This window comes from Molothrus aeneus, chromosome W, assembly GCF_037042795.1.
Source record: "Molothrus aeneus isolate 106 chromosome W, BPBGC_Maene_1.0, whole genome shotgun sequence".
In the NCBI taxonomy this organism is placed as follows: domain Eukaryota; kingdom Metazoa; phylum Chordata; class Aves; order Passeriformes; family Icteridae; genus Molothrus; species Molothrus aeneus.
In genome coordinates, this window is record NC_089679.1 from 6,360,339 (window position 1) to 6,385,714 (window position 25,376).

The 25,376-nt window shown below is 45.5% G+C and overlaps 1 protein-coding gene across 2 annotated transcripts in view; it reads right to left on the minus strand.

The window, feature by feature from the left end:
* Positions 1-25,376, minus strand: part of LOC136568519 (SET-binding protein-like) — a 237,074-nt gene that overhangs the window by 49,223 nt on the left and 162,475 nt on the right. Inside the window, exon 3 of one of the 2 annotated variants that reach the window (XM_066568528.1) lies at positions 19,989-20,827. The exons of the other annotated variant lie outside the window; for it this stretch is intronic. Coding sequence (XP_066424625.1) covers positions 20,771-20,827 — 57 coding nt within the window. The 3' untranslated portion in view covers positions 19,989-20,770. Of the gene's footprint in view, positions 1-19,988; positions 20,828-25,376 lie in introns of those variants that run through there. 2 annotated transcript variants of the gene reach the window in all.

Below are 25,376 nucleotides of genomic sequence, written 5' to 3' on the forward strand. Positions count from 1 at the left end.
TTGCCTTAGGCTAACAGGTTCATTGCCTTCCTTGCTGAGAATCATGCTGTCCCTTCTTGCTTTTCCTCCACTTCTCTCTCTGTTTTTCACTTTTTCACAATTTTAATTTTTTTAAACTTTTTACACTTTTGATGGGTCCAAATACCTGCAGAAACATGCACAGTTTGCATGTTTTTTTATTCTCTTCCTACTCTCCAAAGGCCTGAATAATTCAGAAGCCAATATTTTAGGATGGCTGCATAGTAGCTATAGTAGAATAGTATCACCTCTTCAGCTAGCTCAGAAGAATACAGCACCTTGCTGGGAACTAGTATAAAGAATCACAAGAGTGTGTCCTGCAAAGGAAAGCTTGGTATGGCTGTTCCAGATGCTTGGCATAGATGTTATTCCATTTCTTGAGCGTGTACTGCTTTTTATTAAATTAAAACCAGATGGTTTTGGTTCAAAGTCTGTGGTATTCACATATTCTCTGAACAGAGAGAGACTTAATTCTCTCCCAGGATTTTCCTGAGAAGCTGTGAGAAAGCTCGGAGAAAACAATTTTTATCTCCACTTGCTGCATCTCTTGTTGTGTACATGTGAAATGTGTTATGGAGATTGTTTACCAAAAGGTAGTTTCCTAATTGGACTCTGGTGATGGTGTTTTGATTAATTGACCAATTGGATCCACGTATGTGTATCGTACTGTCTGGAAAGGGCGATGGGTTTTTCTTAGTAGTATAGTTTTTCATATAGTATAGTGTAGAAGTATAGTGTAATATAGTATAGCTTAATAAAGCAATTGATCAGCCTTTTGCAATCATGGAGTCAGTGCACATTATTCCCCGCATGGGGACACCTTACTACAATAAAAGTTTCCAGTTAGTAATGCAGAAATGAGGCAAACAGAGATATCCATAAGATATCCACCCTGGTTTCCAGTGAGCAGATGGCATGCACACAACTGAAAATGTTTTCTTTCATATATATGCAAAATTTTAGTTTCCTCATTCAATAACCACTTTTTGTTCTCTTTTAAACTAAACCCAAATAGGCAAAGCAGAAAATAGACACAAGTTGTAAAATAACTGTCAAAGGTACATAAATCAAACTCTTCATGACCAACCTTTTTTTTTCTTTGCTATCAAATCCATTTACAAATCTTGAAATAGTGTATTTCTGTAGGTCCTACTAAAACAACACATTATAGAACAATTAGAAAGTCCCTCATCAATGCAAGAAAAATATATTTTACATCCCTGAGAATTGGAATATTAAACCCATCCTTAGATAAATAAGTCCTTCCTAGAATAGGTCATTGGAACAAGCTATAAAATACTAAAACTGGAAGGTATTTAGCATCACACTGAGATGTTGTGGTGGTTTAACACCAGCAGGAAGTTAAACTCCAAATAAGCCACTCCCTTTCCCCTACCTCTTCTGGTAAGAGAGGGACAAAAGAAGAGACTGTGGGTTGAGATAACAATTTGCTGAAAGCAAAAAGCAACGGAATAAGATGATGCACAATAAAAACAGCAGTATTACTAGCAAAAGCATACAAAAAGAGAAGGTGTTTTACCCACAAAAAAGGTGTTCACCACCTCAGTGTAGTTCCAAGTGGCCATTAGGACCAAAAAAAAAGATGGTGGATGCTCTCTGTAGATCACATCCATGTGGGTTCCCCAGACAAAGACCAGATGGCAACCGTTCCTGCACGCTGTGCAACATAACCACGAAGAACAAATGCAAGATGGCAGGGGAGCTCCCACAGCTAGTGTTTCTCACCTGCCAGCCCGAAACAACCAAAGACAATGACAAACAAACCCCCTGAAACCCAGGTCTGCCTGTGCCACTGCTTCTACTGCTTCACTGTGCTGGGGGATTGGTCCCACAGGTCACTGCCACTTTCCTACTGCTCTGCTGTGCTCCTTTTGGCTCAGCTCAGCTGGGCTCAGGTAGGCTTGTATGGGCTCCTTTGGTGCAGCTCGACTGGGGATCACCTCCACCACTACATTCCCTGTGGCAGCCTCCCCACCGGTGCTGCTGTTCAGCACTATATCGATTTCACATTTCGCCACTTTCCTTTCAGCACCATGTCCAGTAGCTGCATCCCGAAGAAAAGGGAGAGGGTGGATGGTGGCAGGAGAGGACAGAGTCTGCAGGGCTGATGCCGACAGCCTTTCCGTTGCAGAGACTGAGGCAAAACAGTGTAGTTCCAGTGGTGTGCTCAGCTTTTGTTCCCGAAACCACGTCCCTCAGTGATGATACAGAATAGCAACTTGGCCATGCCCACACAGTGCTAAGCTCTGCCCCTTCTTTGAAACCAGGACAGATGTATAGGTATTTCCCAAGTCTGCTGCCAATCTCAGTGGCCTAGAACCCTTCCTGAAAAGTCCACAATGTGCAACCATACAAAGTGCCATGCATTCATACCAGAAAAATGCTACTGAAAATGTAATACATCTGGGACTCCAGAAAGTGGGTAAAGTAGGCAGGTGTTGCTGCCCCCATCACTACTGAAGAGGTAGCAGGAAGGGAAAATAATACTAGTTATCTAAAGAGATAGATATATAGATAGATAACAGGGAAAGGATGAAATACTGTCACAGTAAGAGCTGAGAAAGAACATGATGAAATGACACTGTCATCTATGCTGTTCTCCAGCCAATCTCTTTAACAGAGGCATCTCCATCATCTTCCACTTCATAGAATCATAATAATAGAATCCATAAGGTTGGAAAAGACCTCTAAGATCATCAAGTCCAACCATCAACCTATCACCACCACCATGTTCACCATTAAACCATGTCCTCAAGTGCCATATCCACACATTTTTTGAACACTTCCAGAGATAGTGACTCCACCATTTCCCTGGGTAGCCTGTTCCAATGCTTTAAAACCCTTTCTGAGAAAAAAAATACTACTCTCCAATCTAAATGTCTCCTGGCTCAACTTGAGGCCATTTCCTATTGTCCTGTCACTTGTTACCTGGGAGAGGAGTCATTCACCTCACTGCAACTTCCTTTCAGGTTGTTTTAGAGACCAATAAGGTCTCCCCTGAACCTCCTTTTTCCAGGCTAAACAAGTCCAGCTACCTCAGCCACTCCTCATCAGACTTGTGCTCCAGACCCTTCACCAGCTTCTCTGCCCTTCTTTGGACAAGCTCCAGCACCTCAATGTTTTTCTTGTAGCAAGGGACCCAAACCTGAAAATAGAATATTCATTAAAATGTGACTCACACTCAGCAATTATAGAAAGGATTTGAGGCCACAGTGACAATCATGCTCCCTGAGGGGGAAGTCAACAGCCTCACAACCTGCAGATTTTGATTGCATTAAATTGTTCCAAATCAGATTTTCCTTTTGAGCCTGGAATACAAGACAATTAATTAAGACACACACACACACACACACACACACACACACTCTGCCCATTGGATTAACTGTGTCCAGTTCTGGGCTGTGGCAGCCACAGGGCCTGCAAGGCCTCCCTAACAGTCAGTTGCCTAAGATAAGAAATGCCTAGTCATGATGACTGGACCAAAGAAGCCCCTCTTCTGTCTTCGGACCCTTGTTATCACTCTTTAAGACAATAGGTCATATTCACCTTGACCCTTACTATTGGACCGTTGCCCAAAACCCCTATACCCTATATAAACCCCTACTCCTGTGCTGTTCAGCAGAAGAACTCTCACTGTCACCCTTTGCAGAAGCTGCCAATAAAGACACCTCTGTGGAACCTCATACAGCCCTCTCCTCTCTCTCCCCGCGTCTGCTGAGGCACTTAGCAAGCAAAGAGCTGAAATCACTTGTCACAGACATCTTTTATGAAAAATCCTTTCTTTAGGATTTTTCCTCCTGAGAGGCTGAGAGGCCTCAGGAACAAAATGTAAACAATGGTTATCTGCTGCTGTGGAATGCAACAGGTGGGTCTGTGATTGGTCTCAGAGTTGATTTAATTAATGGCCAATCACAGTCATCTGGCTTGGACTCTGTCTGAGCCACAAGCCTTTGTTATCATTCTTTCTTTTTCTATTCTTAGCTAGCCTTCTGATGAAATCCTTTCTTCTATTATTTTAGTATAGTTTTAATATAATATATCATAAAATAATAAATCAAGCCTTCTGAAACATGAGTCAGATCCTCGTCTCTTCCCTCATCCTCGGACCCTTGTGAACACGGTCACAATCACTAAAGAGCTGAATTCACCAAAGAGCTGATCTCAGAGAGCTGAGCTGCCTGCTAAGATTGCCTGCAGCTGGGAGCCTGCCTGAGGGACCTGGACAGGTTGTGCTTAGCGGGACTTCACTATCCGGACACCTATGGTAGCCGCAGTTGGACAGTCCCCGAAAACCCCCTGCCGTAATACTGGGCCACTCAGTTTCAGAATGACATTGAGATGTTTGAGCATGTCCAGAGGAGGGCAACAAGGCTAGTGAGGGGTTTGGAACACAAGCCCTATGAGGAATGACTGAGGAAGCTGGGGTTGTTTAGCCTGGAGAAAAGGAGACTCAGGCGTGACCTTATTGCTCTCTACAACTTCCTAAAAGGTGGTTGTAGTCAGGTGGGGGTTGGTCTCTTTCTCCAAGCAGCAACTAACAGAACGAGAGGACACAGTCTCAAGCTGCATCAAGAGAAATATAGGTTGGATATTAGGAAGACATTTTTCACTGAAAGAGTGATGAAGTACTTGAATCGCCTGCCCAGGGAGGTGGTGGAGTCACCTGTTGCAACTCTGGATGCTGAGAATTTTAGACTTTCTTTGCTGACAGACTCTGACCCCCAGGAGAGCACTGCATTTGACCTGAGGCCGTGGAGAAGGCTTTCAAAACTGAATGATAGAACTGGGATTATGGGTGTGTAGTTTGATTAGAAGTGTGTAATATCATGTGGTGGAAAACTTAGAGTTTAAGGTTGTAGAATATAGAAATATATATGGGGCAAGATGGAGGTTTTAGGGCAGTTCTTCACCTTCTTCTTCATGGGTTTGGGTAGTATTTTGGAATTAGACAGGAAAGTCCGCATTGAGGGACACAAGTGGTTAAGTTATTGGGTTAAAAGTAAAAATAATTTAGGTGTCATTTATTAATTGGATAGTTTAGCCTTAGAAGACCTTGTAGAGAAAGATAGTTAGTCATTTTGTACCTTGTTAGTGAAATACTGCAGAACTCATGGCTTGTGAGACTGTGATATAGATAAGAAATAATAAACACTTGAGTCTGAACACGAAATATCGTCTCAAGCGCCTTCAATCCCAACCTTGACAGAGGCAGAAAAGAAGCTGAGAACCGGCATATAGTGGTGTGCCAATGCGAGGAAACCTGTTGAGATCGGGACCTCCCTGAAGAAACAGAGATAACAAGCAGCTGGAAGCTGGAAAAATCCCTGGGGAAAGAAAAAAGGAGAAAAGAAACTCAGAAATCCCTAGAGGCTGGTGAAACGGTTAGAAACCAGGAACATGGTTGCAGGATGATCACAGAACAAGGCACTGAGGAGGAGAAACAGACGGAAGAAGTCAAGTACACTTTATACTTCAGGGTTAATCACATAGAAACATAATGGGAAATGTAATGTCCAGATCGCAGAAATGCCTTAGATGTCCGAGACTCAATGGTCAGGGAACAGCCCATGACTGTCCCAAGGGACCAACTAAAAGATCTATTACGCTGGATGCAGGAACAGTTTCTGAGTGCAGATGCAGGGGCTCTTTTTAATTCCTTTCTTTGGGACTCTGTGAATCTAAGACTATACAACACTGCTACACTTAAAAACACAGCGGCAGCAAAACTTCTTCCAGCATGCGGTCATTTATGAGGTGATAGTGAGGCAGAGTGGAAATTTTCCAGGGTAGAAATCCATTTTGATTTAGGTGGAATGTACATCTTTGAGTTAAGTCTGTAGCCTGCTGTTTAGTCTGACTGCCTGTTCTCTTGAAGGGCCTGCTTCAGCTGAAGGATAAGAGATAAGGGGGGAGGAGGAGGGCAGACAGAGCGGGGCAACCTGACCCAGGAGTTCCTTCTGAAGAATTAGTGGCAAGTGGAAATCAGTGGAATGAATATGTATGAACCTATTGTGAAATTGCATGCATATGTATTTGAGAGGGAGATAAAAGGGGATCTGATCTGGGGTTCCCAGAGGTACGCATGTCATTTTAGGGGAACAATTCCCACATGCTCCAGCGCTGTAATAAACATACCGGCTTTACAACTTTCACAAAAGTTGTGGAGTTTTGTTTATCTCCACAAAACAATAGCCAGTAGATGCAATGCACAAAAGCATGCAGAAGATGTGAGCGAGATAATCACTACAAAGCGCACAGCTTCAGCCCATGCACCTAAAAGTGGCGGAAGGGGTAGCCCCCCCCGTTCCTGCTCCAGCAGCATCAGCAGAGCCTGAGACATTGCTCACCACAGCTCACCCAGGGGACGGGACATTCTAACCCTGCGGAAGCGCTCCCCACAGACAGGGGCCCCCCTGAATTACACAGGATCAGCCCGGGAGCAGGGGGAACCATCTCTGGTGCGCGGCAGTCAGAAACTGCAAAAAGTACGCAGGATACTAATCTCTAACTAATCTCTAATTAAATAATCTCTGGTGGGTCAAGGTAAGTGCCATTATCCTGTTTTAATGGCTAATGAAGCAGAAACAGAGTAAGTAGTTGACATGGTTTGACACTGGCACAATGCCAGTGCCCCCATGAAGATACCTTCTCCCTGGTTTCTGCTGTGAGATGTGACCAGGAATAAGCAAAGCAAGCTCCTACTTAGGAAAGAAAGAAAACAGAACTTTATTAACTACTCTACAACTACAGATAAAAAGGAACACACACACAGGGAAAATGAAAACCTTACAAATACATTTCCTCCTCCCCCCACCAAATTTCTGATACAATGCATCTATTCCCCAAATCACCAACTCTTAGTCCAGACCCACCCTTCAAACAATCAATCCTCAGTTCATCAAGAGGAGAGGAGTCCTTCTTGTACCATGGCTTCCCCTGGAAACACGGCTGAAGCCTCGTGTGTTTCCGTGTCACTCGTGGCACCGCCCGGAGTACATCTGCCGTCGTGACCTCTTCCTTTCATGTCCAGTGCTCTCACCACTGAACACGGACCAGAGCTGCTTCTAGGGTTGTCTTTTTAAGGATGCACTGTCCCGATCCAAAAAAGGCACAGTCTCTCCTTTGGGACACCTGTCCCCCCCATATTTTTTCACCCCCTGGGGCCGAGGGGCACCAACACTGAACCCTCTTGGTTCTGTGGCCATTGCCTCCCCCTAGAATGCAGTCTCTGTATCACAAGGAACAGGGGTCTGTCCATGGCTGTACAAAAAGAGTCCAGCAAAAGCCACTCCATCATCTCTTCCCACTAGGATTCTTCTCTACTCTTCTACTATCTCTCACTCACCCAGACCTCTCTCACACTTGCACATTTCCTTCCTCATCTTCCACTCTATCTTCTAGGAGAGGTCAATGATCTGTAAAGTTCTCATTGTCCGAAAAGGGGTTAAAAGCTCCTACAAGCGGCCAGCTGCACCCCCCCTTTCTCTCCGTCCCAGCCGTGCTGCTGGCACAGGCCCATGTTTATCAAGCTTCAAGGTTACAGTCCCAGGCAGCGGCTCTCTTTCTCTCTCTCTGTGTCTCTCAGGGGGGGGCTGCCCGATGGCTCCCGGTGTCTCCCTCTCCCTCTCTCTCTCTCTCTTCCACCCTTCCACCCCCGGGCTCAGGCCTACCTCTCCTGGCCTCATGGCTTTTCCCCTCCCCCTGCCCAGCCAGCAGCTGGGCCGGGGGAGAGACCCGAACTCTTTCCTGCCGGAAGCCCAAGAGGACCCTCCCAGGGGAGAGCTCTGCTTTTAACCCCGTGTTCTCAGAGGCGTGTCCATGTCCTAATGGCCAGGTTAAATGCCAATATTAAAGCCTGAATATCCATTGGCCAAAACCACAGCATCCCAAAAAACACATTTCCTGTCAAACCACCACAGTAGTTAACTAGTTGTCTCATCTTTGTGACCCCATAATGCATGTTTTATGGGTCCTGAGTGCAGTGAAATTTCCCATCAATGCTGCCATTGATTACAGTGTACAATCTTTGGGGCAGGGTTTGATATTTTCTTTTCATTTGCTTAATGAAAAGCACACTGCCTTTTAATTCTTCTGGATTCAGTTGCCTAGGTATTAGGTAGGAGACTGGATGTGAACACAGCAGGGTGACAGCCATGTAGCTATGTAACATGACGTGCATGAAGCAGCTAAAGCTAATGCAGAAGATGCAGGCTGCAGCTTCTGAGCCTGTCTATTGAACCTCCCCTTTGAATCTGTGCCTGGGTAGTGCTGGTACACCACTATGTACAATGCTATTCTGAAAACTCTAAGTATATATAAAGCCTAAGCAGGTTGTGATATGAATGATTTTTAGTAATAAAATGGTTTCAAGAAAGCATTGGGTTTGCCACTGCAAACATCAGACTTTAACAACAGTGCAATCTATAAACACTATCCAACCCAGAGAACAATAATAATAATGGCAACCTGGTTAATTGATTAGTTTAGGTATAAAATTAAATAAATGGGTACAATGTTCTAATGATATATTGCACCATAGAAATGATGCTAAAGGCAGGCAAGATTTATTTTGCCTTTGTGATAGCTTTATCCTGTTAGATATCCAAAATTTTAAAATTATGCTCAATAAAATCATAAAATTTATAAAGACCACTGCAAAAAGCTAAAAATAGTTCTTAAAAACTGAACAGCTTAAATCTTTTTATGTATTTCAAATGTACAGGTGTGAGAAACAACCCTCACTTTTATAATTTTAAAAGCTTTATTAAACTTTATCAAAAATACAACAAAAGACTGAATAAGGAAAAATCACAGTGCTGAGAGTCCCTGTACCTATCAGCCACATGCTCATCTACAAAAAGGATGCTCTGCCTTTTATACCCTTAGCCCCTCCCAAAGTTTTGTCAGTCAACTCCTTCTCTGCCATCCATTGGTGGAGATTACTTTCTTACATCTTGGTTGGAGGTCAGGTGTTGTTACGCTGCGCCTCTTGGTAATAAGCCAGCCCTCTCCAAATGCCTTGACTACTGAGGCTATTACAAGGGGGAGGGGAAAGAGGACTATGGGAGGACATATTGCAATAACATCACTATACATTTTTAACATCCACATAATATCTGTCTCTTAATTGTGAGAGCCAACTATTACATTACTCATCTAGAACACAGGTATATGCTAAAATACATTTGCTGTACAGATTTCAGAGGGAATTTTCACAAGTAACATTGTTTGAGCTTTTAAATAAAAATCTAAAGCTTTTACACATGCAAAATTAAAAAAAAACAAAACAACAAAACAAACCTATATTAGTGCTATAGGCAGATACTGTTAAAGAGTTGTTTTTTAGTTAAATTTGGTAGCCCTCAGCCCTAAACATCGTGTCCATGAACAGGATAACTTTCCACACAAAACTAAGTATTGTGGTATGTTACCGAATAGCATATATGAGCTTGCTACCAAGCCTCAGGATTAACTGACAGGGGCTTCTCCCAATCAGGTCTCTTATGAAGCTGCAAGCATTTCAATGTTTAGATCCCAATAGGGCGTGGAGTTCAGACCAATGAGAATATCCAGACTGGGTCTTTCAAATGTTCTATATAAAGGGTAGCCTGGAAAATAAACTTCCTCTGTGCCACACGAACATTGGGGGTGAGTTGTTTTCTGTCTCCTTGCCCCTCATCCCCCCAAGTGTGAATTAACACATGGTGAACCCCAAAGTGATAAGAACTCAGCAACACAGAGCAAAGGAGACACGTGGTGTTATAGCTGGGTTTTGGTCTAGAACCGGATTAACAAATGGCCTAGAGCTGGAAATCAGGGTGGGACCTGGATTACAAGGCGTCAGAGCCTGGATCGGTGCTTGGAAATGGAAAAACACAGCTGGGGACAGCGTAAAAGCTGGAACGGTGTAAAAACCGGACTTTCAATGTAAAACCGGGACTCACTGGTTCGACAGTGGCATAAAAACCCCTTGGCAGACAGCAGAAAGTGTTCCGAGGGTTGAAAAACCTGTTTTTTGGACTGAAATCACCTAGGAGACCATGGGAGCTTGGATCTCAGCACCAGAAAACTCTGTCTCAAAGGTATTGTGAAAAGTGCATGGTACATGATTGGCTCTTTGCAGGAATATTATATGTGTTATGTTGTATTAATTAGTATTACTGTATTAATCTTTTTTTAAGTAGTATGGTAAATATAGTTTTAGGTTATAACATAATATACTTTTTTAACTAGCTATGAGATAATTAAGAAATTCTTCGCACAGAGATAACAGCAACAAGACATCTAAACCCGCAAAGAGAAGAAATATTGCCTCATTATTAGAGAAGACCAACATTCCTTCAACTCCTTCCCATCTTTATGGAGCCACCAGGATTAAGGGGGGGAAGTTGACAATAACCAGAGAACACCCTTTGTTTGAAAAGAATTTATGCATCATGTATGAAATATATGAATATGCAACAGGCTATTGCTTTTAAGAGTTCATCCTTTGTTAGTGTGTGTGCTTTTCAGGGCATATTTGCCCTAGGAAAGGCACCTGCACTGCCCATATTTCTTTGGGTTTTTATTGTCCTAACTCTGATTGTCCAAATTCTTATTACTTTATTTTTATAACCATTTTATTACTATTAAACTTTTAAAATTTTAAAACAAGTGATTGGCGTATTTCACAATTTTGGTGCCATGACTCAGATTTAACCCCTTGCTGCTGGCCCCCCAGGGGATTCCGAGTGGGGAAGGTGCACCCTGCCCAGTCTGTTTCTCCTCGGTGGCCGGCAGACGCAGGTTGCAACCGGTGGACAAAAAGAGAAAATAAAACAAAGAAAAGGGAAAAGATTCCCTAAAAACGCGGTAATTGGCCCTTTAGACTAAAGTGTACATGAGGATTAAGGAAGGGATGAATATGTGTGAATGAGAGGCGGGCTGCTTATCCCAGACCTGCTACGTGAGTGCGGGGTCTCCCATGCTGCATTTCCATCTTTTCACGAGAAAAGCAGCCAGTAAAGAGACAAAGCGAGTGACAAAAAGAGTGAGAGAATCCCCCCCAGGGAAACTGGGACTGGGTCTCAGGGAAGGGGTGGGACCCCTTGGAGAGAGGGAGCTGAGGGTTTTTCTGGCATAATCCACTGGGAAAGCAGAATAAAATAAAGTAAAAAGTGGAGAAGGGCCCCCTAAAAAAAACCTGCTGGGTTGAGGGATTGATATTCCCAAGAACATCCGGGGTTGAGCAAATTCTGCCAGATTGAGGATAGTCCCAAGAGCATCCGGAGTTGGACAACACAGCTGGATTGAGGGATAAAAATGCCCAAGAGTATCTGGGGTTTGACAACACAGCTGGATTGAGGGATATTCAATAGTACCAGGGCTGGCCAGTAACCCCTGAAATTGTAACAGGTGATTTGACAGTAAAAGGTACCTTTTTGTTGTCTTGTTGTGTGTGAAAGTGAGTCACACAAAATCAGCCTCAACTTCCCAGGCGGGTGGGAAGGGGAGGGCTGTGGAAAAAAGTGTATGTGACCCGCAAAAAGCCAATGTTCTCCTGGACAGGTGGGGAGCTGTGGCTAAAGAGTGAGTGACATGCAGACAGCCTCACAGGTGAACTGGCACCAGAGGCAACCAGAGTCAGGGCCCTTCCCAGAGGCCCGGCAATACTGAAACCCTGAGGCCAACCCCAAGGTGGGGGGGGGGGGGGGGCACACAGACCCACGATTCTCTGGCGATAGGGGTCCACTTTGTGTCCTGAGGGTGTGAAAGAATGTGTGGAAGTGAATGAGAAATAAAAGTGAGTGTAGACAAATGAAAGCGTATGTAATGTAGATTGTGTATTTTAAGCTTTACTATATCCCCTTGGAGGGAGATGTATTCAGTAGTAGTGTGAGAAAAAGGTTTTTTATTTTGTGTATGTGGTCGGAAGAAGGTGGTATTTAGGTTGCTAGAGAAAGTGAAAAACAGAGGCAGGAGATGAATAGGTAAGAACTTGAAAAAAAAAAAATGGGACAGAAATCCAGTAAAGTGGATACAGGAAAGAAAAAAGGGAGTAAAAAATTACCAACGGAAATACCCCAAGATAGCCCTCTGGGAGTTGATTTATTAAAGGAGGCTTAGAAAGTTTATGTACAGAGAGATGAAGAAAAGGCTAAAGTGAAAGCAAAAATTATGGCAGCCAACATGCAAGAAAACAATTTCCAGAGATATCAAAAACCCCCAGGCACTACTCCTAGATATGAAGGTCATAGAGATGGGGGAAAGGAAAAGAACCCCAATGCAAACCAAATCTCAGGAGCATTCACGGAATATCTGTTTTTACTGTGGGGTCGAAGGACATTATAGGAGAAATTGTCCTAAGCATGTAAAAGATGTAAAAATCTTGCGAGAGATGGGCCCAGAGGAGGAATGGGAGGGTCATAGGCTCTATTTTGGGGGGACAAATACCATCTGGAGCCTGTGATAACTTTAAAAGTGAGTCCCCAAGAAGAAAAATTAGAATTTGTGGTAGATACCGGGGCAGAAAGAACCTGCCTGTTAAATATTCAAAAAGGTTATAGTATAAGCAAAGACACTGTAAAAGTAACAAGAGCAAAAGGAGAGAGTTTTACAGTTCCTGTCATTAAAGATGTGGTAATTTAGGAAGAAACTAGAATTTGGATGGGGAATGTCTTATTGGGCCCTGGGGCAGGCAGCAACTTATTAGGAAGAGACTTACAGGTGAAATTAGGAATAGGAGTTATACCAGAAGAAGGGAAAATGACAGCTAGGGTTTTAAAACTTGGCCAAGAGGATGAAGACAAAATTAACAAGGAAGTTTGGGCTGGGGAAGGAAATAGGGGAGGATTAAATATTGACCCCATAAAGGTTACAACTGAGAGAAAAGATTGCCCCATACGTGTACCTCAGGATCCTCTCTCATTAGAAGGATGGGAAGGTTTGAAGCCAGTAATAGAAGGACTAATAAAGGATGGGACATTAGAACCTTGTATGTCTCCTCATAATACCCCTGTTCTCCCAGTAAAGAAGCCTGATGGGAACTATAGATTGGTGCAAGATTTACGGGAGGTTGACAAAAGAACTCGGACTGGCTACCCAGTGGTACCAAATCCCTACACTCTTCTAAGTAAAGTCCCACACCAGCATCAGTGGTTTAGTGTAGTGGATCGTAAAGATGTTTTTTGGGCTTGTCCACTAGCCGAGGAGAGCCGAAATATCTTCGTATTTGAATGGGAGGATCCAAAAACTGGGAGAAAGCAGCAATTAAGATGGACAAAATTACCACAGGGGTTCACTGAATCTCCAAACTTATTTGGGCAAGCTTTAGCAACAATACTACAAGCTTTCCCCACTCTTTCTGGAATACAAATTATCCAATATGTGGATGATCTTTTATCTGGGAAAGCTGAAGTTGGAGAGGCTACTATAAAACTTTTGAATTTTCTCAGGGAAAAAGGATTAAGGGTATCAAAAGGGAAGCTGCAATTTGTAGAATCAGAGGTAAAATATCTTGGACACTTAATAAGTAAGGGTAGCCGGAAGCTCAACCCCAAGAGAATTGCAGGAATTCTGTCTCTTCCCCCTCCCTCTTCAAAGAGGGAAATCAGAAAACTACTCGGATTGTTGGGATATTGTAGATTATGGATTGACGGGTACACACAGGCAGTAAAATTTTTGTATGGAAAATTGACAGAGGGAGATGATATAAAGTGGACCAAAGAGGATGATATTAAATTAGAAGAACTGAAGCTAAAACTGGCCTCAGTACCAGCTTTAAGTTTGCCCTTGCTAGAAAAACACTTCCATCTGTATGTGAATGTGGAAAATGGGGTAGCTCATGGAGTTCTGGTTCAGGAGTGGGGAGGAGTAAAGAGACCAGTAGCTTATTTATCAAAGATGTTGGACCCAGTGAGCCATGGCTGGCCAGTATGTATTCACGCTATAGCAGCTACTGCAATCCTGGTAGAAGAGAGTCGTAAGCTTACTTTTCGAAGTAAACTAATTGTGTGTACACCTCATGCAGTTCAAAATGTGTTAAACCAGAAGGCTGAAAAATGGTTGACAGACTCTAAAATGTTAAAATATGAAGCAATCTTGATAGACAGTGATGACCTGACACTAGAAGTAAACAGAAGTTTAAATCCAGCTCAATTCTTATATAAAGAACCAGCAGATAATACATAATTGTTTAGAAATTATACAATACCAAACAAAAGTTCAAGAAGATCTTGAAGAACAAGCCCTTTCAGAAGGGGGAAATAATCTACGTGGATGGATCCTCCAGATGTCTACAAGGAAAGAGAATGTCAGGGTATGCAGTAGCTGATGGAAAAGACATGCAAACTATTGAAAAAGGAAAATTACCTTCAAACTGGTCAGCTCAAGTCTGTGAATTATATGGTCTAAAAAGAGCACTGGAATATTTAGCACACAAGAAAGGAACTATATATACTGATTCAAGGTATGCCTTTGGAGTAGTACATACCTTTGGAAAAATTTGGGAAGAAAGAGGATTACTTAATTCAAGAGGAAAGGGATTAGTACATGAGGGGCTCATTTTAGAAGTTTTAGAGGCATTAAAATTACCTGAAGAGATAGCTATAGTACATATTAAGGGACACCAAAAGGGAATGACCTCAGAAATAAGAGGAAATAATCTGGCAGATCAGGAAGCTAAAGATGCAGCAGAAAATGGGGCTGAAAGAGTCATGTTCATATAAACTCCAAATGAGGAAAAACTGGAAATTGCAAAGTTTAGTGAAGCAGAGAAAAAAAGAATTAAGCAAGATAGGAGGAGAGCAAGATGAATCTGGGAAATGGAAACTTCCTGATGGGAGACAATTACTTTGTCGCAGACATCTTTTGTGAAAATCCTTTTCTTTCGGATTTTTTCCCTTCTGAGAAGCTGAGGCCTCAGAAACAAAATGTAAACAATGGTTATCTGCTGCTGTGGAATGCAACAGGTCCATCTGTGATTGGCCCATCTTGGATGTTTATAATTAATGGCCAATCAAGGCCGAGCTATCTTGGACAGAGTCCGAGAGAGCTGCCTTTTGTTATCATTCTTTTCTATTCTATTCTTAGCTAGCCTTCTGAGGAAACCTTTCCTTCTATTCTTTTAGTATAGTTATAATGTAATATATATATATATATATATATATATATAATAAAATAATAAATCAAGCCTTCTGAACATGGAGTCAACATTCTCGTCTCTTGCCTCATCCAAGAACCCCTGTGAACACTGTCACATTACTTAATAAAACGCTTACTAAGAAAATATTAGAAGACATGTATCAGAAAACCCATTGGGGTACCCAGGCTTTGTGTGATCATTTTTAAGGAACTATGAGTGCATTGGGATTTTTGGAGTAGCAAAGCAAGTAACTGAAAGATGTATAACTTGCCAAAGGATAAATAAAAAGGTAATGAGAAAAACAACATAAGGAGGTCGTGAGTTAGCTCTTCGACCATTTCAAAGTATCCAAGTAGATTTTACTGAACTTCCTCAAGTATAAAGATGGAAGTATTTACTAGTAATGACAGACCATTTAACTCATTGGGTAGAAGCAGTTCCCACTGTCAAGGCCACAGCCAATGTAGTAAGTAAAACCCTTTTGGAACAGATCATTCCCAGATATGGAATGGTTAATAGGATAGACTCGGACAGAGGAACACGTTTTATGTCAAAAGTGTTACAACAAATAACTCAAGCCTTGGGGATAAAATAGGAGTTACACACCCCATGGCATCCACAGAGTTCGGGCCGGGTAGAGAGGATGAACCAGACTTTAAAGAGAACTTTGATTAAATTAATAGTTGAAACCCAAATGTCATGGGTACAATGCCTACCTTTAGCCTTACTGAGAATCCAAACCCAACCCAGGTCAGACCTGGGAGTGTCACCTTATGAAATGAGGTTTGGGTTACCTTTTCTAACCATCCAACATGAAAATGCTTCGTAGGAAGTAGGAGAAATGAGTGTTAAGGGATATGTCAACACCATTGCAAAAACCCTTGAAAACTTGCAGTTAAAAGGGATAATCCCTCAAACCATACCTTTAGACTTTAAAATCCATAATATTCATCCAAGGGAGTGGATACTAGTAAAAACTTGGAAAGAACAATCTTTAACTCCACAATGGGAAGGTCCTTTTCAGGTATTGCTGTGGACCGAGGCTGCAATCCAGACCAGGGAACGAGGGTGGATCCACACCAGCAGAATCAAAGGACCTGTAGAAGAACCCAAGGAGTGGACGAAAACATCTAACCTGGGTGATAGCAAATTGACTCTTAAATGGGGAATGGGTGGTAATGAACTGGGAAGACCCAAATGACCTAGGAAACGTACACAGGATCACGCCTAATTGGGAAATAAGACTGAGCTTATATCAGTGGTTTCAAGTACCGCCTGAAGATGCTCTGAGACGCCTCCGATACCCTCCTTGGGGCGGAATGCTTCCACTCCAAACAGGAGGATCAGGACTGTTTCGGACAGAGAACTCTTGTATTCTGGCCTTAGCCTGTGATTTATACAAAGAGGAGGAGGAGTTGCAACTTCCATCAGTGCCATATCAAATATCCTGTTTGATTCCCCAAATACCGGGCATGCTAGCTGGGTTAAATGTAAATGTTTAAATTGTGGGAAAAATTGGTATTGTAGTTCACACAATCGACACCCTTGTTGCAGGAAGTGTCGAGTGCCAAATCTATCCTCTATCCAGGTAGAACTCAAAGCAACTGAAATAATAACTTTGTTTTGTGGATGGGAATTATTAGTGCCTGTTGAATGGGAGATACCTGAGGAATGGTGGGAAACCACAGTTAAGGATTGTCAAAAAATGATTGGCCTAGAAATTAGTAAAAAGGTAGTGACAGGGGAAAAGAGGGCAAGACTGGATTGGCCTCTGTATTCGCCACCAAGAAGATCATATGCACCTGCTGTGAGTTGCAACCACATAGGCATGGGAAGTGGGAGTATAAGCCATACTGGACCTCTGTTATTCCTTTTTCTGTCACTCATATTTTGTCTTTTCCCTTTTGGGATATCGACAAAGCCATGCCACAGGTGTTACCAAAAGCTGTATATGGAAAGACACCGAGGTTCCTTTTTTATTTCTCACACTCATATCAACAGTCACTGTTATAACCCATCCAAATTAGGCAATTGCATGCACAATGGGAAAAAGTACTGGACTGCAGAGAACTTAGGAACAAGTGGCAACAGAATGGGAAGTCAATGCCCAAAAGGGGTGAGATGGATTTATTTCACATACGATGTTGGGAACAAAGCACAAGATTTGGTAAAAGATAAATTGATAAACAAAAAGGCTAATCCAGCACAACCACCTAAACCTTTGCCAATCTCACTTGACAATTTGTATACAAAACTTGTACAGTAATTAGAAAAAGAAATAGATATCTCAAGGATGGGTAAAAACCAGTTTGTGGAATGGGGGGAAAGAATAAGTAGGGAACTTAACCAATTGTTTGGTCTGTGGAGGGGCTTTGATGTCAGAAGAATGGCCATGGAAAGGCAGCAGCTTAGGCCCAATTGAGATCCTTAAGTGGAACCAAACAAGTATAAGTGGAGAAAACCAAACAGAAGGGTGGATTTTAAGTTCAATAGTGAGAGGGGAAAAATGTCTTTGGTGCACTGGGAAAAAGTTCCTTCATGAAGTAGGAAAAACTCCCTGTAAAAGATATAAGGTTAGTAATGGAACTTCTGTATGTTGGATCCCAGAAGAACCAACCATGTACTGGACCCAGGGAAAAACAAAAAAAGGAAATTGTAAGTATGATAATAAAATCAGATTTTTTCAATGTAATGATACAGGCAAGAATCCTTACTCTGGCATCCCAGAACTTTCCAAATTTTGGGAGAATATAGATCAACAAAAATTTGACTATTGGAAAGCTCCAGATGGCTTATTTTGGATATGTGGAAAAAGAGCATACCCAAAACTCCCCTCTCAGTGGAAAGGGAGCTGCACTCTGGGAATCATACAGCCAGGATTTTTTCTTTTACCAGGACCTGATGGGGATCAATTAGGGATACCAGTTTATGAGGACCTAAAGAAAAACAAAAGAGATTTGATTGAAGGATTCCAAAAATGGGGAGATGAGGAATGGCCCCCTGAATGCATATTGGAAACGTATGGGCCAGCCACTTGGGCGCAAGATGGGAATTGGGGATATCGGACCCCAATTTAAATGCTAAATTGTATTATAAGACTCCAAGCCGCTGTAGAGATAATAACGGACAAAACTGGTCGGGCAATGGAATAAATATCAAGGCAACAAACCCAAAGAAGAGCAGTCATGTATCAAAATAGGTTGGCTTTGGACTATCTATTAGCTGAAGAAGGGTGTGTTTGTGGAAAATTAAATACATCAGATTGTTGTTTAAAAATAGATTACAATGGGGATGCTGTCCTAGATATAGTCAATGATATCAGAAAAATCACCCATGTGCCAGTTCAAAAGTGGGAATCAGTGCTAAATACTAGCTGGTGGGATAATGTATTGGGAATAGGATGGTGGAAAAAGTTAGGCTTCTTCCTTTTATGCGCTACAGCTGGTCTGATATTTCTTCCTTGTTTAATCCCCTGTTTCATTCGGCTCATCACCAGTGAGGTGAGGTGCAGGTTGGTAGGGAGGAAAAAGGGTGCTCATCATATTGCTGGAGTCAGGTAGTCAGCTGAAGCACTGCTTGTTCTTCTTTCATTGACATTAATGCTAATGAGCTGGCTAAAAATGATGACACGCTCCGTACAAACTTCTGTCACATGGATTGTGTACACTGGACCTCATCTGGATCTACAGGGGACTGCTCGGTATTCGAATCCCTATAGATTACCTCCAGCATACCTAATTTTCTCAGGTACTGGATACCTTTCTCCATGGCATTCCACCTGCTTGGGTGCACTACTAGATCATCCTTGAGATAATACCTTTCCCTCACACTTGACAGGAGTGTTGGGGGTTAGGTTTCTTTCCTTTTGTTCGTTTTTACTTATAGAATTTTTTCCCATAAGTTGCTAGGAAACACTAACGACTAGGTACTTAAGAAAAACAAAAGAAGTGGCCAAGCTCAGGGGAGGAGGGCATCTGGTTGCACTTCTCTTATCTGGGAGTTGCTATCCTAGGGGTTAGAGCTGCTGAGAGAATTGGGCTGATAAAAGATGGGGCTGGGGCAGCTGCTGGCTCTCTTTCTCTCTTGGCTTCAGAGGAGAAAAGTCAGAGCTGCTGCTTGGGGAAGGGAATTTGCTGCTGCCACCGGAGCCCAGCCCAGAGCTGCTTTTTCTGCCATGGGGTGAGCCTTTGCTCATAAGAGCAGCCACTGAATTGGGACCTTATTAACACCTACCCCACAAAAAGAAAGGGACCCTGCTTGGGTGCCTGGGATCCTGAGATCACCTCTCCCTGCCCTGCTGGGAGCTGGGCCACTGCTGCCCCACCCCCGCCGTTTCTTCGGGACTGCTCTGAGTTTTTGCTGTACTGTAACCCCGCATCTCCTGCCCGCCGAGACATCCTGCTGTTCTAGCTTGCTGCTTCTGAGAGTCCTGCTGGGGCACTGGGATCAGCTACCCCAGGGGGTTTGTGAAGAAAGCCTATCTTCCATCCCTTCCCATCTTGGTTGAGCCGCCATTGCCCCATGCTCCCAGAGCTCATGCCACAGCACCCCCTGCAGCTGTGAGGGAATCATCACACCTGTCCTGCCCACCAGGAGCCACCAGCGCCCTTGCTGGCTGTGACCATCACTACACCAAAGGGTGAAGTGCCTGCAGCCAAGAAAGCTGTTATTGGGTTTGTGGTTCTTTTTGTTCTTAATGCTGTAGTTGTTCTTGTTTGTCATGGTTTGATGCTGGCGCAATGCCAGTGCCCCCATGAAAATACATTCTCCCTGGTGTCTACTGTGAGATGTGACCAGGAATAGAGCAAAGCAGGCTCCAACTTAGGAATAGAAGGAAAAAAAACTTTATTAACTTACAATATATAAAAGAAACACACAGAACTCAGGATGAAAACCCTCCAAACATTCCTCCTCCCCCCACCAAATTCCCAATACATCACAGTAAGACAAAACCTTGGATTCTCAATTCAGTTACCATCCCTCAGATCACTAGCTCTCAGTCCATCACCACCCTTCAGATAATCAAATCTCAGTTCAACAAGAAGAGAAGAGTCCCTCTTGTCTTATAGGCTTCCCCTGGAAACACAGTTGAGACCTCTTGTGTTTCCATGTCACATGTGGCACTGCCCGGAGAACATTTGCCATCGTGATGTCTTCCTTCCATGTCCAGTGCTCTCACCACTCCACATGGACCAGAGCTGCTTCTAGGGTTTTCCTTTTAAGGGTGCTTTTCCCAGTTCCAAAAAGAGCACAGTCTCTCACTTTCAGGACACCTGTTCCCCCCCAAATTTCACCCCCTGGGGCTGAGGGGTCTCAAGAACAGAGATCTTCTTCTTCTTCATTGAAGATCGAGGGCACCACCACCCTCCTCACCCGTCGTCTCTATTCACGCACTCCTTCACATAACAACACTGAACTCTCTTGGCTCCGAGCCATTGCCGCCTCCTAAATGCAGTCTCTGTGTCACAGGAAAAATGGTTCTGTCCATGGCTATACAAGAAAAGTCCAGCCAAAGGCCACTCCATCATCTCCTGTCACCTGGAATTCTTCTCAACTTCTCTCGGACATCTTTCACTTGCACAAACTTGCATCACACTGGCCCATTTCCTGCTATTCATTCCTATCTCTCTTCTCATTCAGCTCCAGGAGGATCAACATTTGTAAGGTCTCCATCATCCAAGAAAAGGGTTAAAATATCAGGCTCTGCCTTTCCAGAACTCCCATGCGGCCCTACCGGGCACCGTCTCGCTGCCCCTCCCTTCTCCTTCCTGGCCGGCTGTGCTGCCTGCACATGATATCGAATTTCAAGGTGGCACAAGCACAGGCACAGGCTCGCTCTCTCTCTCTCTCTGGTGGGGGGCTGCCCGATGAGTCTCCAATGTTCCTCCACCCTTCTATCCTGCAAGGGCCTTCACCTCCCCTCTCTGTCCAAGGCCTGGCCTACCTCACCCAGCCGCATGGCTTCCCCTGCCCCGCCCAGCCTGCAGCCAGGCAGGGGAGGTCTGACCTCTTTCACCGACGGAACCCAAGAGAGCTTCCCCCTGGGAGTTCTCTGCTTTTAACCCCTTGTGTTCTCAGAGGCGTATCCATGTCCTCAGTGGCCACACCAGGTGCCAATATTCAAATCTGAGCACCTACTGGTTTGACCACAGCATCCCAAAAAACTCACTTCCTCTCAAACCAGGACTCTTTATTATACATACTAGTAAAGAACTGTTATTCCTATCCTCATATCTTTGCCTGAGAGGCCCTTAATTTCAAAATTATAATAATTCGGGGGGGAAGATGATTACATTTTCCATTCCTAAGGAGGCTCCTGCCTTCCTTAGTAGACACCTGTCTTTCAAACCAAGACAAGGAATCACCTCCAAAGGCTGAGAGTTTTTGTCTACTTCCCAATGCCCTTGTCAGTGCCTACATTCCAGAATAGAGATCCCAGTTGTTAGGCTTTACCACCATCTAGTTTCATATTGTTGGCTTTGATATCCCAGAATTGAAGCAGCCAGGTGTAGTAGGCATAGGGACAGGCGTTCGGAAGATTTCGGGCTGTGACGGAAAATTACAGGAATCCTTCTGCCCCTCTCCCCATAGATAAGGATCACCCTTGGAATGTAGCCAGACGTGTAGCCCCCCTAACCTATGCATGCCAGTAACTTTCCACTCCATACTAACCCTAGAAAGTATAGCCAGACCCCCGTCTGACGTAGAGAAGCCCCTTAGTCCATAAATACCCTCGAGACCCCTCAATAAAGGCCTTTAACCGTCCACCACATTGGTGTCAGCGTCCGTTATTGGCCACGAAGGATCCCAAGGAGAAGATCGCAGTGCTGGACTCCGAAACCAGGTCATCGCGGCCTTCACAAGAAGGCAACATAGTGGTGCCGAAACCCGGGAGCGACGAGTCCGGGCGACGGGGATACTCCTGGCCAGGGGACAGCGTCCACAGCGCGGGAACGACTGTGGCGAAACAGGGGGACGCCCCAAAGAATCGCGATTCGTATGGAAGCAATAGCGAAGGTCGTAAGTTTGATACATATGCAATGGGGAATCAAATGTGAGCTCAAGAATTTTAATCTCGCATTGACGAGACTCTTGGAGCTTGGGGTCATTGCTCGACCCATAGATATATTACACTCTGAGGTGTGGCAGAAATGTACTGTTGCGTTAGCAGAGGACACAAAAGCCACAGGCAGCAGCAAAAGCCTGAAAGCGTGGGGGAAGGCAGAAGCCGCCCTACGCAAAGCATTAGAAGAACAGGAGGCGTGGAACACTGCGCGCTCCTGTCTGTTAATCACGCCGCAGCGGGGGGAGGGGACGATAACGCGAACCCCCCCCGGTGGCGACCCGATTAAAAACGGGGAAACGCGGGGGCCGGGCACATCCCATCCCTCCCCGAGCCCAGAGCCCCCGGAGCCCCCGGGGGACCCGCGGACCCCTTCGGGGGACCCGCCGGGGCCCAGACCACCTCCGGAGCCCCCCGGGGTGCCCGTGGACCCCTCGCCCATCCCTTCCCCGCCGATAGCCGACTTAGCGCAAGAAGCGGAGGTACTCGCACGGTCCTTTTGGGAGGGGTTGGCGGCAGAAGCCCGAAATATCGAGAGGGCTGGCGCGCGGGCGAGCGGCGGAGGGGATCCGCCGCCCTACCCGTTTGAATATGGCGCGGGTGGCCGGGAGGAGGGGCGGAGCCCGCCAGCCCGCGGCGGGAAGAACCCAGAGACGGGGCCAGCCGCGAACACGCATGCGCGGGAAACCAGCGCTGAGCCCATGCCCAGCCGGGAGCTGTGGATCCCAGCAGACACGCATGCATGGGGGTGCGGCAGAGGGCGGACACTTGCTCGGGAGCCGCGCCCACTGATGCCACCATATATGGGAGAGATCCCTCCCTGCGGGAGGCGGGACGAGCCCAGGGGGCGGCACCGGCACCGCCCCCGAGGGGAGGAGCGGGGCCGAAGCCGAACAAAACGGCAGCAGAGACCGGAAGTTCACTGGCAGTCGACTTCCGACTCTGAAGAGAGCCACAGCTCCTCGGATTGCTCTACAGAGCCCACCGAGTCCAGCAGCGACTCGGAAGCAGAGAAAACTGAATCAATGCGGTTTCGGACGAAACCGAATGAAACCTTTAACACAGTCGGGAACCAGCCCCAATACGAACTCACTGACTGGGGTAAAATCAAAATCGAATGCGCGGGATGGGCACCCGCAGCATCGGTGCATGCCTTCCCGGTGAGAATTACAGGACCCCAGGGGAACCAGCAAAGAACGTATACTCCCGTTAATTCCAAAGACGTTCAAACAATAGTAAAAGCTATTTCGGAAAAGGGAATTAACTCAGGAGTAGTTTCCACTCTCGTGGACGGTCTTTTTAGCAATGATGATTTACTCCCTTTTGATATAGTGCAAATAAGCCGTATGCTTTTTGATGGGGCGGGTTTGATAATATTTAAACAGGAATGGACAGACCGATGTACGGCCATGCTCGCTCAGGCAGCGGGGGAAGGGCAGCCACTCCACGGGTCGAGTTTATCTAGGTTGTTGGGGAAGCATGACGAAGTAGCCACACCCCAGCAACAAGCTGCGCAGCTTCGGACAGAGGAGGTCAGGGCGACTTCCCGGGCGGCCAGAGAAGCTATACGCGCCGCATCCAGGGTTGTGGACAGACCGACACCATGGTCGACCATCAAACAGGGGGAGGGTGAAGGCTTTACACAATTTGTTGACCGCCTTCAGGCTGCGGTGGACTCTTCTAACTTACCCGCTGTTGCTAAAGGTCCGGTGATAACCGACTGCCTTCGGCAGCAATGTAACACCGTAACCAAAGATATATTGCGTTCCCTGCCAGCCGGGGCCAGCCTGGCTGACATGATTAAGCATGTTGTGAGGGAAGAACAGCTGACCCCACTCCAAGCAGCCGTCCACACCCTAACCAGTGCGATGGCCTGCTTTAAATGTGGCCAGTCAGGTCATGTCGCGGCCAGCTGCCCCCAGCCAGCACAGCTTCCTCAGGCGACACCCTCGCCCCAGCAGCGCCCCAAAGGGACCTGCTGGAACTGTGGGAAGAGAGGTCACCTCGCTAGGGACTGTAGATCCCGGCCCCGGGGAAACGGGAGAGGGGGGGGGCGTGCGGGCCACATTCGGCCCCCTCCCGCTATGGATGCGAGGCGGCCCATCTATGTCAACCCACAGTGGAGCAGGGGACCTTCATACCCTATGCTCCCACAGGAGACAGTCAGTATCACACCCCTGCCAGCGATACAATGGCAGAGCTATGCAGTACCACCAACCGTGCCCTCACACCACCCATCATCACAAGCCAAGCAAGCGTTACAGGACCAGCAGGGGACGCCCCAAACCGGGACCCCTGGGTGGCCCTGGCCATGAAAATAGGGAAGGAACCCCCGAGGGTGTGGGGGACATGCCGCCTCTATGGCAGTCGGGACCCCCACATCATAGGACTTCAGTTTTGGGTAGACACGGGATCAGACTGCACGATTCTCCCCCAATCGCATTGGCCCAGACATTGGCAGTTTAAGGAAGTCCCTCCAGTGAATAGGGTGGGGGGACAAACCCGGGCGTGGAAAAGCACCCAGCTGGTGGCTATAACACTTCACACGAACAAGGGACCAGAACAGACAGTAGCAATTTACCCCTACATTTTGCAAAACTCTCCGCCACTAATAGGGAGGGACGTCCTTGCTATGCTAGGAGTCAAGATTACAAATTTATCATAGGGGCCACTGCTGTACACCCCCTGCTGCCAATCAAATTGACTTGGAAATCGTCAGATCCTATTTGGAGGGAGCAGTGGCCTTTGTCAGAGCCTCGAGTGGCAGCTTTGCTGGAACTGGTCAACCGCGAACTGCAAAAGGGTCACATAGAACCCTCCACCAGTCCGTGGAACACCCCTGTGTTTGTAATCCCCAAAAGGTCCGGAGAGGGTTATCGTCTCGTCCACGACCTGAGAGAAGTGAACAAGACGATTCGACCCATGGGCCCAGTCCAGACACTGCTACCCATGAATTCAGCTATCCCTGAAGGACAGCCGTGCGCAGTGCTGGACATCAAAGACTGTTTCTTCTCGATACCCCTGCATCCGGACGACAGAGAACGCTTTGCCTTTTCCGTGGCATTTCCGAACGGTAATCGGCCTAACCTCCGTTTCCAGTGGAGGGTGCTTCCACAAGGCCTAGTGGACAGTCCTGTTATCTGCCAGATCACC